Source organism: Phlebotomus papatasi, chromosome 3, assembly GCF_024763615.1.
Source record: "Phlebotomus papatasi isolate M1 chromosome 3, Ppap_2.1, whole genome shotgun sequence".
Lineage (NCBI taxonomy): Eukaryota > Metazoa > Arthropoda > Insecta > Diptera > Psychodidae > Phlebotomus > Phlebotomus papatasi.
The window spans coordinates 83,343,493-83,357,932 of record NC_077224.1 but is presented as its reverse complement, the minus strand read 5'-3'; the positions used below and the strand labels follow the sequence as shown (position 1 = coordinate 83,357,932).

Below are 14,440 nucleotides of genomic sequence, written 5' to 3'. Positions count from 1 at the left end.
ACTAGTGAAAACTATTGGAATAATTTTTACAATCTCTAAAAGAACTAAACATAACCTAACTTTTAAAAGTCAAATGAGTTTCAATATTTTATTATTCAGAGCGGCAATGATACAGTTAAAGTTTCTTAAATACGAACGTTTAAGGGGTAGGATAAATGTCCTAATTCAAAACCATTTCCAGACGCTTTAACTTTGACAAAAGATTCCACACATTAAGCTCATATTTTTTCTGAAGAGAATTACATAAATTTGCTCCTTGACTCTTCTGGAATGTTACTGTTTAGTGAAAATTCTTTAGATATAATTTGAAAATTTCATAAATACAAGAAAAATACGCGAGCGTAAAATGCTTCTATTGGAAACAAATCAATCCAAATGGAGACAAGGGGATTGTTTCTAATTGGAGACAAACAGTGTAGGAGTGCAGGATTTGTTCTTATTCTTGGTCTTTTCTCCTTTCCCATATAAAATAATAAGAAAATAAGAAAAATAATAAGTAAAAAAAAACAATGACGTATCCATTTGGAGTAGCGAAAAATTTCCATTTAGGGTAGGTTTTGAATTAGCTTAATTTACCCTGTAAGTGGCACTTTACAATTCGCACATATGAACAATATTTTCGAAAATAAACGGCATTTACATGAAATTCAATAATCTTAATTTAAGAATAATAAGTTTAGAGAATTTATTATTATTTATTTATTTATTTAATGGAATTTGTTGGGGAATTTAATACAGTAAGGATACCATTGAAGAAGTACCAAAGAAAAATGGTTCTAATTCAGCCTCTATGCAAAATTTTCTTCACATAACAAATTTGTACAATTTGAATTCATCAGTTATTCTTATTTGAGAAACTTGAAGTGTTGTTTTGTTCCTCCGGGATAACCTCAAAATTATTAAATTTCGAAGCATTATCTTATGGTTTGATAAAGTGTTTAAGTTGCCATAACCTCAATTTTGAGAAATTCACTATTGAAATATCTTTAACATCTTCCCAGCTGGAAATTTGATTTAGGTTATGTACAATATAACCTCAAATGTTCATTTATTTTTATCAATTCAATATGACTAAAGTTCATTACTACTTTTTGAATGCAGTGATCTCCAGTGTTTGAACTTTTTCTTCCTGATTTTATTGCGTTCGTTAGATTGAACTTTTTCATTCCATGCGTTTTCCATCTCAAGTTTCTTCCCGACTTCCTTATCAGGGCGACTGCCTCCCATCCTGTCTTCTTTTGCTGGAGTTTTTCCCCGGGGGAAAAGTGCCATGAGAATAAAAAAAAACAGTAGAGGTCAGGGAGTATAAAATTCTACTCTTTGAACCTTACTTCATCCCCCCATTCGAGGATGTCTCTGTGGAAAACAAAGAATAACCAATAAGAAGTAAATGGTGAAAAAATTGTAACAAAATTATCTCTGTACTGCACAAACATATGGAGCTTTTTAAGCGACCTTTCCCCCTGCGCAATCTTGAGAAAGTTCACTTGAAAGTTTTGTCTTCTCCCTTAAGAAATTGAGTTATTAATTTTTATTTTTCTTCAACCCCCATCCTCAAATGAGGAACAATCTCTCATTTCCTAAGTTTTTTCTTCTTCGTTATAAGATTTGTGTTGAGACAGTGTCGTACAAAAATACTCTAGAGCTTTTTTTTGCAGTATGTGAGCTTTTTGTCATGCTACAGGAAAGTTTTTCTGGTTTTGTTTTTTTGTTTGGTTTGAGGGAAAGCTCTGCAAATGAGAAATTACATTCTTTTAAGTATTACTGATTGCTTCTCCCAAGAAAAGGATTTTCGGGAAAGTTGTTGAGGAGTAATTGAACGTGAAAAGTTCCAATGGAACTTTTCACAGAAAATCCATATTAATTGTTTGGCTGAAATCTTATCTAATCAATTTGTACATTATTTCATAATTATCTGTATTATGCGTTTTTATATGAATTTTCTTATGCTGCACGCACAACTTTTCGATTTTAGGCTATCAAAGCACAATATCATTAATTAGTGTTGCCAGATGGTATCTGAAATTGTTATACAATAAATTCGAACAGATTTGTAAGTTGTCATATGGCATAATGTACAACAAATAAATAAATAAATTGTTTTAAAATTTGTTAGTGGAGAAAATCATCGATTAGGGTTGCCAGATGATATCTCCAATTTGAATACAATAAATTATTAATAAGTTGTATCATAACTGTCAAAATTAAAATTCATCGATTAGTGTTGCCATATCCGGAACTCCCCTTTCGAATTTCAATTTCAACTTAATAAATCGACACAAATTTTGCATATCAATATAGTAAAAGGCACCTATTTCAATCGATTGTGCTTCACTTAAATAGAAAAAAAAGTCTGCGAGCAACATAATGTTTGTTATTAATCATGTAACTAAAAAATAATTGATCAGAAAATTATACAAGAGCAATTGTGATCAATTAAATATGGCAATATATTGACTAACCTCTGTGTGAAGGGGGATGGTGTTTGGTTCACACAAAAAACAAATTCAAACCAAAAAATTCTCGTTTTTTGCGGTATGTTATGCGAATAATATATGTTTATGTTATTATACAAAAATTCCATAAATGATTTATTGCTAAATTGGTTTTGTGTGAGAGTGTGTTTGGTGAATTGACCTCAATTAAGTGCTTTCTTTCCAATATAAACTTTCATTCTATCACTAAATCATGGAAATTCCATTGGCATTATTCAAATTATGTGCTACCTCCTTCCCTTAAAGAAAAAAAAATTGCAGTGGTTTTATTCCCTCTCTGTCTCATTCTCTTATCCTTTCATATACTTTGAGCTTTTTTTGAGATCCCTTTTGTCCCATTCCTCCTTCTCTTATTTTTTTTTCACACTGTCGGGGTTTTCCTCAAATGACATTGTGGTCTAATACTTTTCTTGTTCTCATGGTGCTTTCTCAAGGTTCAGCCATGAAGAGGGAGCGATGTGACAGTCTCCCGTCGCGAAATCGCGCCATTAGCGAGAGTAGCCAGCAGAACAACACGTCGATGCCACCACCGAGGTCGATTCCCTCCAATCGACCTCACTCCATGTACAACAGGCACAGTAACAGTCCTCCGGTCAACTCATGCCCGCTGAGTCCGTCTGGGGCCTGCTCCGAGAGCGACGGATCCTCGCTCAGCATCGATGAGACTGACGGCTTTGGGCAATCGCTCACGCCGGACGAATATGGCCATCACTTCCAGCGATACATGGGGTAAGTTTCCTTTATTTGCACACACAGAAAAATTTTGACTCTAAATTTAAGAATATATAAGATCCTGGGAACTTAAATTGGACGTGAATCCCCGAGGCGTTTAAGTTTAGAAGCTCTGAGCCAAAAAAATGGGCTAGAATCCCTAGCTCTTTCAAGTTAAGAGATCGGGAACTTAAGTTCTGCATTAGCTGGAAAGTGAAAAATGTCTACAGATTTGCAAATTGCAACTAAAACTAAATGATCAAGGATTTAGAATTATGCATTGGCATTCATCGGATGGGATTTGAAATTAAATTCCTCGGTATTTCTGTTTAAGAATTTTCCATTTTTCTGTGTGTAGTGATTAACAGCATGTTATAGTGTGGGACCTGTAGCATTCGTGCTACAAATTATAGAGGGTTCCCTGAAGAAGAGCTTAGCGGTCTTTTCGCTGGCCACCTAATTTTCTCTTGCCTAGTTAAACTTTGTAAAGAATTTTAATTATTCCGGCTCAGAATGACCAAAAATGTATTGGAAGTACTGTTTTACTCGTGTCCTCCTCGTGCTCTTATTAATGGAATATTTGACAGCTCGAAGGGAATGAAATTGGCTGCAAGTCACAAATAGCTTAGGACCTCTAGCGGGAAATTTCTCCAATTTAAATTTAACGTCTGTTGGATAGCCATTAAGAATATCCAATCTATCTTATCCGATGTAATGTTTTTAAACAATTTTGAAGAGATATAGTCTTTTGATATTTTTGAAGTTTTCTGAGGTGTGTAACAGGTAACAGCTCTACTCCCTGCACCCTCGTCGCCTGAAAACACTGGGCTTCTAACCCGGGTGTCTTAGGTCCGCCACCCGGATAGTGATAAGCGGATAATCAGTGGAAAATGAATGAATGAATGAATTTGTTGTAGCTAGAGCCAATTTCTGATTTATAATATATTCTTTGCAGCGGAATGTCCCAGGAATCAGCGATATTGGAAGAGAATTCCGATGACTACTGGAACAGTGACAAAAAGATACACACCACATACGATCGTAGTCACAGGTTTGGAGAGAAGGGTATCAGTCAGAATGGTACATCCCTTTCTTTGCCAATTACCCAGAGTCAGGGCCAGAGAAAGGGTAGTCCTGCACCACCTGTGGGTTCAGTTGAAGGTCGCAGCAGCTACATCGAGATGTACAGTCCGTGTGGGAGTTCCCCAGGGGATCCCACAGGTTCTTCAGGTTACCTTCCAATGTCCCCTGGTGTGGACTTTGGACGAGGTGTTTATACAGGGAGCTCAGGTGTGCACAGTCGTGCTTCGAGCCTGGCAGAGGAAGGAGTCGATGGGGGATCGCAAAATGATCAGTACGTGGATATGGATGCATCACATCGACATCAGGGACTGAGTGGAATGAGTTCAGCTGCATCAAGTTCCAGCATTACATCGGGAACTCCGTCGACAGACACAAGATTTGCGGATTATCCATTGGAAAAGGTTTTTGCGAGGTTTACACCCGATGAGGAGGATAATACATCAGCAGATCGACCCATCAGGGCATATTCTGTGGGTAGCCGAATAGAGCACAATAAGAGAAAATTTCGGATTGATCTTCTGAATACAGATAATTCGAGCCTGAGGGCTCGTGCCTTCTCTCTCGGTTCTCGTGCCAAAGTTCCACGTTCGGAGCAGTACAAGGGTGGTTTGCATGCTCAATCCACCATTGTCCAGACCAATCGAGCCAATAACAATGGCTCAGGAAAGGGTGGAAAGAAGTCCTCCAGTGCTCCAATGCTGGACAAAAGAACAAATCAAGAGTTAATGGATGACTTTATGGAGATTGACTTCTCGCGGGGCGATGAAGATACTCCAACTTCCACAATGCCAATGCCCGTACCCACATCCCAATCCTCAGAATCCTGCAATTTTAACAATGAGGGATTCACGAGGACATCAACAGATAACACAGATGGTTATGTGGAAATGAAACCTGTTGCTGTAACCAAGAGTCCCAGTCTCTCAAGTTCCCCAGTGAAGTCATACATGTCTCCTCGAACGGTACCACTGAGGTCTCTGGCCAAGAACAACAACAATGTGGAAATGTCTCCGGTTATGGGACGAGGAGCTCCCAGTGGATCAGTGCTCGCCACATCCCCAAAGACATCCACAACATCCGATGACTACCTCAATATGAGTCCAGTGGAGGGAATTCATGAGAAAATGGATGTAGATATGCCAAGAATGTCAAGTGCACCTGAAGGCTACATCGAGATGTCCTGGCCAAAGAACAGCAAAACAGTGAACAACAATACAATCCCAGAGAAGCCGGCTTCTGACGAATACATCAACATGAGCTTCCAAGGGGCAAGGAGGAATACCAAGAAAGAGGCAGGAACTCAGAGAATGACCTCCATGCCCATTGCTATTCAGCAGGGGAAGCAAACACTGTATACAGGGAGAAGTTCACTTACAGGCAAAAGTGAAAGTCAACAGTCTTTCCTACCACTGTCAAGTGGTCCAACAACACAACCTCCAGCTCATAGGTCCGAATCCAAGGATAGTGGAATTGTTACGCCAACAGGTAAGATTCTTTTTTTTTAGAAAATTTTGTAAAGAATTTTAATTATTCCGGCTCAGAATGACCAAAAATGTATTGGAAACACTGTTTTACTCGTCCTCCTCGTGCTCTTTATTAATGTAATATTTGACAGCTCGAAGGGAATGAAGTTGGTTGCAAATCCCAAGTAGCTTAGGACCTCTAGCGGGAAATTTCTCTATTTGAATATAATATCTGTTGGATAGCCATTAAGAATATCCAATCTATCTTATCCGATGTAATGTTTTTAAGCAATTTTGAAGAGATATAGAGTTATTTGATATTTTTGAGATTTTCTGAGCTGTGTAACAAGTAACAGCTCTCACGCCTTGAACTTTCACGAACAATAATGTGGATTTGGGGTAATTCAAACTACCCCAAACTTGTATGTTTGTTCCTTGTCCTCTGCTTCATGACGAAAATTTTTGACAGTATGTAAAATGGCGTCTTGTGGTTGCTTTTTAAATATTGTTCGTTGAAGATGGTCGCTTTGTGGTCACTCTGGAAGTTTTCCAAAATATCACTGAAAATATAAAAAAAACATTCTAAGCACCGATTTACTTAGAAAATTGTCAAGACAAAGAGAGGACAGTACAAAAAAATTATGTAAATCCAAGTGACTTTGATAGAAATATTTACAATATATACAAATTATTTATTATATATATTATCCTACTCATAATATCGTGATAGCTGATGCTTCTGATCATTATTGTCCCGGATCCGGAACAAAATGTGTTCTGTGGAAGCTAAATTTGCATCTTATTTTGTATTTGCAATTTTGCACATAACATTCACGAATCCAATGAAAGGGCTTCATTGAGGACTCCATAAAGATGATTTTCCACTTAATCTTGAGGGTGATTATCACCAGTTTTCTTTGAAATTTCCCAAAATAACGCTGCCTTGATATTACAGATATTTCGGATATTTCCAAGGATAAAACATAAAATTTCATCACTTGAAAGACAATTGCAGTCTCAATGAACATTAGAAAACTCACTTTCAGTCAATTAATACACATATTACTCGAAAATTTCTTAATTATTCACCAATTTAACACTATTTTTCATTCCAACACCATTTGTTTACCTTTTGTGCTGTCAATTTGAGAGCAACCGACTAGAAAAGCGATCACATGCCGCCATTTTTCTATTTTCAAAGGAGAAGGACCAATTGTTCGTCACCTTTAATTACACCATGATGTCGGTAACCTCGCTTGCCATTGATGTAGTCCGTTAGGACTGTAAAGACTGTTTGAAGCCGACTCATAAATTGCTTCCAAACTCAGCTTATATTTCGAGTTCCGAAAAACTTTTTAGGTGGAAATATAGAATATTTATCCCTCTTTACAAGGCACAGAGTCCTGTGTACAAGGCACACCTCAATTGTGACATAAATCGTGTAACGATCACGGTTGGAAGTGTTTAGCCATTCTAAATATAAGACTCAAGCCTAATTGCCAGAAAGCTCACAGAATTTTTTTCCGGGTAGGCTCCAATGCTGCCATCTTCCCCTTCAGCCCTAGCAGTCCCATGAAACCATTCCAGCATACAGAACCCCGTAAATGCTTAATAGATGGCACAAGTGGCACTCTAATGCTAGCCGAGGAAGAAGTTTCTCACGGTAGTAGCGGAGTAGCTACTCCAACAACTCCTGTTCCCATGGATGCAGAGGAATCCATGGGGAAGGTAGGAGTGAGAAAGTGCCACGCTGAAGAGATGCTGGAAAATAGGTATGTGGATTCAGTGGCTCAACAGACCAAAATCCGAAGACTGTCAATGGAGGTTCCGGACTATGTCAACTGCACACCAGTTGGTGTCCGGAAGATCACTCCATCTGTCTCACCGCTGAGGAATAGTGCTGAAGATGTTGCTGGTGATTATGTTTTGATGAGACCAGCAACTACAGTTGAGAGGATACCCAAGAAAACCCCATTGAGCAACAATTCCAGTCAGATTTCACTGAATAACTTTGAGGGATTCATCCCAATTGCTCAAGCTGAGGAGGAGGCATCCAGGGAGGATAAAGTTGTGAGTCCTCGAAGCGCAAATCCATCTTCCCTGAAGCGTCCTTTCTGGTAAGTTGATGAAAGGGGATTTTGGAAGAATTATATCTTAACTTTTGTGCTTTTGGGGGATTTTTGAAGGTACGGTAAGGAATCTGATGCTTCTTTTGACTCTCTGCGTGTTGCATCGAGGCCAAATTCGGTGAATAGTGACAAGATCACATCGAAGATCTCCAGTTTGAGTCTCAATCGTCCAAATTCTGCAAATAGCGACCACGTGCCACCTATTTCGTCTTCCTCCTCCGCTTCAACACTGTGCGGCTCATCGTCATCCTCCAGTACACTCTGCGGCAGCAAGAGTCCCTCCAGTGCCACACTTATGCGTCCTCAGTCCTTTACGGAGTCCACCTCAAGGCCGGATTCTGTCACAGATGCTACATCGAGGCCGCCATCGGTGACGTCTGAGCGAGAGCTTCACTATGCCAGTCTCGATCTGCCACCGTGCAGTGCAAATGCTGGCAGTCAGGTGGCACCACTGGCACGTCAAGAAGCCACAGAACTGTCATCATCGAGTGCCAGCTCGAAGAACAATTCCCTTTCCGGTGACTCATCGGCCAGTCCCAGCCCCAATGCTGCTCCTGCGGGGGCTACCCAAGTGCCGGCTGTCGCCTTCAACTATGCTCAAATAGACTTCACGAAATGTGAAAACGCCAAGGCCACTACACCAAATTGAAAGACAAGGTAAAAGAACACAACTTTTATTTACTCTACATACTCTTATAAAACTTAAATCGTGCATATAATATTCCTCAAATGAATATATAATGAAGAAGAAGAAGATATCTCAAAAAAAAAACACCCACGAATACTGCCAGATTACTTTAAAAACTAAAAAAGAAAAATGAAAAGAAACAATTATAGAAAGAAAATCAAGAGATAATGATGAACTAAGAATAATCCAAAGGAATATCGTAGATGAGAAAATCAACTATCCACTCCACATAGATTATAGTGAAAGAGAGAGAGAGAGATAGAGGTATAAAATCTTTTAATTAAAATATTTTGTAGACTTCCCCACGCCCCTTTAAGAAAAAAAACATAAAAAAGGAAAAATAGCATAGAACTAAACGAATGGTCAAAATGACAAGACTCAATATTCCTCCTCTTTTTTTAAACTTAAATATTTAAAAAAAAATGAAAAAAATATTTATTTTCACAGTTTATACAATATTTTTGTTATTTTTTATGTTTCTCTGATTTACACAATTTTTTTTTGTTTGCAAATATGAAAAAATTCCTCTCGTAAAGTCACTGCAGAGGGAAAAAAGAAAGTAAAATCAATTTTCCCGCCGCCATCTTCCTATTTACTTTATCCCTCAAATTGTTCATTTATTATTTTTTTGTTGTTGTACAAAGATTAGAGAGCATCCAATCAATTGCTGAATAAAGCTTATAAAAAAAGATATTTTGACAGGAGATTTTTTGACAGGTAGACAATTTACACAAAACGCCAAAAAATTTGACGTCCGATCAACTTTTTTGAGTGGGAATTTTTTTAAAAAATTGAGCGACAAACAGCATTTGTGGATTCCTTTAACTCACAAGACTGCCATTTATGTAGAAGAATTTTCAAGAGAAAAAAAACAACAAGTAAGGTTACATAAGATCACAAGGAAGTAGAAAGAGAGGTTAGAAATAATTATAAATTGAAAATAGTTTTACTTTATCACAATTTTTCTAGAAAAAAAGAAGAAGTAACATGGTTCACAGCCAATAGAAAGATTTTTTTTGATAGGAGAGAAAAAGAGAGATAAAAGATTTGACAGCAGAAGGAAACTGACAGGTTTTTCTTTGACAGCTGACTTTTGGAGAGTGTGAAGTTGGAAGAATATCAAATTGGAATGGACTTCTAACCAAAGATTCACTCCCAAAAGTTTTCTTTTAGTACGAATTGCTAGTTCTTTTTTTTCTTTATTTTTCTCTAAAGAAATATTTTTCTTTTCTGTTGATTTTTTTTAGGATTTAGTCGGATTTGTTCTTTTTGTTTTTCTTCACAAAAACAAAACAATTTTTGTTTTCTTGTGAATGAAAAAAATAAAAGAAATGATTAAGGAAATACAAGGATTAAGTAATAGAAGAATAACGTGGAAAAAAACTTCAGCTATAGCTTTAATTTTCTTTCAATGCTTTAAAAAATCATTATAATTAATTGAATATTTAAAGAAAAAATGGTAAATTTATAAATAATTGCGTAATTGTAAATTAATTCTAAGATGAATCATTTTTTTTTAATTTTTTCTTAGTAATATTACCATAAATAGAAATTGTTTAGTGGAAAATAATGTGGAATTGTAGGAAAAAGGGTTTTTTTTTGTCATAATGCGTAGGTGCACTTTTAGAGGTTTTTTTTTGCTTAGTTTAAACACCAAAAAATAAATAAAATTTCTACGGAAAATTTATTTATTCTGCCGCGAAATGAAATCCAAAAAAATATTATCAATAGCCAAGAAAATAAATCCATAAATTGACTGATTAAAAGTAAAGTTGAAAGGAGGTAATTTAAAAGAAAAAAGTTACAGCAAAAATGCACGAGATTGAGGAGAATAACTTTTAAAAAAATAAAAATGTAAATAATGGGCAGAATAGCTGAGAAATCGCGAGAATATAGAGAATTATAAGAGGAGAATTTCCAACCAATTAATTACAATTCAAAGTGTTCGATAAAGTGGCTATTAACAAAGAGACTAATTCGAATTGATTTAAAATAAAACAACAATTAAATAAAAAAATAAGAAGGAGAGGAAAATAGTGTAAAAAGTAGTAGTAGTAATCTAAAAGTAAAATGGTAAAATATTAAACTTAAGACGTAAAAGAAAAAGGATTTAAAATTGTAAAAAGAAAAATCATGTAGGAAATGTATTTTTTTCCTTCTAGGAAAACTTTTTGTTTAAATTGTTGAACCTCTGAGAAATATAATATTCTCCTTTTTTTGCTTTTTCGTTTAATATATTTTTTTATGTTATCCCAAAAAAAACAACGAATATATCACTAAAATTTTACTTCACTGAAATATTCATTATTTTTTAAAATTGTTTTGTTTTTTTCTCAATTTCTTTTTATCTCTTAATTTTAAGAGATTTTTTTGTTGAATTTCCAGGTTTGTTTCAGAAAAAATGAGTAAAAACCAATTTTCGAACTTTCTTTGGGCTTTTTCCTTTATTTTTTGAATTTTAAATAGTTTTCTGACAAGGTTTTCTAATTGACAATTGCAATTTGTTATGAGATTCTGCGGAAACATAAAAACTATCGAAGGTCCGGAATAAAACGGTTTAACGAACAGGACAAAAAAATCTTCATTAAGGTTTAATAATTTGAAGATTTTAAGTTTTCATTAAAGTTTACTATTTTGAACGTTTAAAAAAAAACAGGAACTCTTATAAATTTTTACGTTTCTTAAAGATTTAAAAGTCTAGAGTTCTTGAGGTCAAATTTCTAAAGGTATCTCCTAAAAATACTTTATTGAATTTCAGATTTAAAGGATCGAAGTATTTTAGATTTAGAAGCCAAAACTTAATAATAATAAGTCATTAACTTAAATTTGAGTTTTCAGGTTAGAGTACGAGATTCCGTTTTCAGGACTTAAGAACATAAGGATTTCGATTTTTGAGTCAAAATTAAGGAATTGTCTTTAGGACATAGAGACTAAAAGATTCCAAATATTTAAGTCAAAGATAGGGAATCTTTATTGAGCCGTAAATACTAAAGAATTTCTATTTCTCAAGAAATCCCTTTTGCATTTTAAGAGCTGGAAGATTCCGGATCTTTAAGTCAAAGACAGGGATCCATTTTTGAGCTTTAAGAACTGAAAGATTTCAGGATTTTAAGTCAAAGTTAGGAAACCCTTATTGAGCCTTAAGAACTGGAAGATTCCGGATTTTAAAATCAAAGATTATGATCCCTTATTGAGCCTTAAGAACTGAAGGATTCCTGGTTCTTAAGTCAGAGATAGGGATCCCTTATTGGACTTTAAGAACTAGAAGATTCCGGATTTGTAAGACAAATTTAGGGATCCCTTATTGAACCTTAAGAACTAAACGATTTAGAATTTTCAAGTCAAAGATAAAGATCCCTTATTGAGCCTTAAGAACTGAAGGATTCCAAGTTCTTAAGTTAAAGTTAAGAATCCCTTATTGAACCTTAAGAACATGAAGACTCCGGATTTCTAAGTCAAATACAAGGATCCCTTATTGAACCTTATCAACTAAAGGATTCAGAATTTTCAAGTCAAAGATAGGGATCCCTTATTGAGCCTTAAGAACTGAAGGATTCCAGATTCTTAAGTAAAAATTAAAGAATTAGTTTTGAGTGTTTAAAACTGAAGGATTTATTTTCAAGTCAAAGATTAGGATCCCTTATGAGCCTTAAGAACTGAAGGATTCCGGATATTCAAGTCAAAGATTAGGAATCCCGTATTGAGCTTTAAGAACTTACTGATCACGAGTTTTAAAGTTAAATGTAACGAAATCTTTTTGTACCTCAAAAACTCAAGTACTCCGGATTGTTAAGTCCAAGATATAGGTCCCTTATTGAACCTTCAGAACTGGAGGAATCCCGATTTGTAAGTCAAACATAGGGATCCCTTATTAAACCTTACGAACTGAAAGATTTCGAGTTTTCAGTCCAAAATTAAGGAATCCTTTTTGTAGCTTAAAAACTCATACAGGTTTTTAAGTCAAAGGTAGGAATCCCTTATTGAACATTAAGAACTGGAAGATTCCGGATTTGTAAGTCAAAGATAGAGACCTCTTATTGAGCCTTAAGAACTGAAATATTCCGAGTTTTTAAGTCAAAGTTTGGGATTCCTTATTGAGCTTTAAGAACTGAAGAGTTTCAAGTTTTTAATTCAGAATTAAGGAATGCTCTTTGGGATTTGAGGACTAAGCGACTAAAGAATTTAGAGTTCTAAGGTCAAAAAAAATGGAATCCTCATTAAGCCTTAAGAACATAAGAATCTTAAGTTTTTGAGTCAAAATTTGGGAATCTCTATTCAGGTTTAAGGATTCTTTTTAGGGCTAGGGAGCTTAAAAATTTTGATCTTTTAAAGTTAGAAGTATGAAGTCCTTATTCAGCCTTTGAAACTTAAAGGTTTTGTGTTCTTGAATTAAATTAGAACCACAATAATCTCAATTTGTTCTTTGTAATTGAAAGATTTTGAGTTATTTATTCATTAAGTTGAAACTCACTTAATTGGTCTTCCGGAATTTACATTATCAACTTTAGAATCTTTATTCATTTTTAAAGTTCTGAAATCAAAGCTAAAAACATGAGGATTTTAAAAGGCCATTAAAAACTTAAAGGTCTTAAATTTGTCTTAATGTTTTTAAACATTTTTGATTCATCGTTTTAAATTTGGAATTTTAAAGCCGAATTGAGGACTCAAATAATTATAATCGAAGCTTCATTTGAAGAACTTCAAGTGAAATTGAGAATACGGAGAAAATTAAAAATGCTCAAATATTAAAAATATTTCCACATTTTCCTTAAATGTTAAACCAAATTTTAAAAAAAAGCTTTGGAATCTTAAATTGAAGATTCAAAATATTAAGTTGGATTGGGAAGTTTTTCTTTTAAGTACTTGAAAATCCTATTTTATCCTGGAATCCTGAGTTAAATCTAAAACCGAAAGAGCCCTAATCCAGGATACTGAGTCTTTTAACTTAAAATGAAAATCTGAATAATTTTATTCAGATTTTCTTATTATTTTAATTCCAAGTTCTTGAATTTAATCCAAAACCATTGGTAGAACCGTATGAATCTTACTTAAAAGTAAGATAAAGGTAAGTTAAAGGTGAAAGTTTAAATCTTGGGAATTCAAATTCAAACTTAAAGACTTCAATACTTTAAACCTTAGTTATTTGCCTATTTTGTCTTCTAAATAGTCAAAAGAAATATTTTAGTATTTAGAACACCGGTTTCCCATTCGTTTTTAAAGAATTAAAGATAAGCTTTATAAGTTTTCAGTCGATCTAAATATCTTCAGGATCTTAAGACAAATTGAGATGATCCACTTAGAAAATCTTGTCAGGCAAGAAAAACCATTAAATAGAAAAAACTCAGAGCTACATACATTCAGCCCTTTCAGTCTTCACCTCCGTCCCTTTGAGACGGAATAGAAATCCTTCAACTATCGAATTTATTTAACCGAAAAAGAAAAACTTTTCGTTTTTGCTTTTCTCTGAGGTTGTTTTTTGAATGTTTTAGAAAATGTCTGAGGAATTTTCAAGTTAATATAAATAACTCTTAGAAATCCTTTTTCACTGTAGATTTTTCATCAAAGAATTTAAATTTAAAAAGAATTCTCTAACTCTAAGAAAATTTTTTAAAAAAAAATTAAAAAACTTGGTTTTTTTTTGAAAAATAAATAGAAAGTGAAAGTGAAGAAAAATAAAAAAAATCACGTTACTATTAAATGAAATATTTAGAAAAATATTTGAGAAAATAGAAACTTAGTTTATTGAGAAAAAGAAATATAAAGTAGTGAGGGATAAAGTGTAAAAATAGTGAAAATAAATAAAAATAATACAGGTGTATTCAATACACACAATAATCTTATATTTAAAAAAAGAAGATTTTCTATTTAAAA

At 34.4% G+C, this 14,440-nt stretch overlaps 1 protein-coding gene across 9 annotated transcripts in view; it reads left to right on the top strand.

Annotated features, from left to right (window-relative positions):
* LOC129806091 (insulin receptor substrate 2-B) overlaps positions 1 to 10,785 on the top strand; it is a 326,272-nt gene extending 315,487 nt beyond the window's left edge. For all 9 annotated transcript variants that reach the window (XM_055854433.1, XM_055854428.1, XM_055854426.1 and 6 more), the window contains 4 exons: positions 2,930 to 3,224; positions 4,162 to 5,774; positions 7,284 to 7,869; positions 7,939 to 10,785. In XM_055854433.1, the coding sequence (XP_055710408.1) occupies positions 2,930 to 3,224; positions 4,162 to 5,774; positions 7,284 to 7,869; positions 7,939 to 8,530 (3,086 nt within the window). In that variant the 3' untranslated portion in view covers positions 8,531 to 10,785. The remainder of the gene's footprint in view (positions 1 to 2,929; positions 3,225 to 4,161; positions 5,775 to 7,283; positions 7,870 to 7,938) is intronic.
* The last annotated feature ends 3,655 nt before the right edge of the window (positions 10,786 to 14,440 follow it).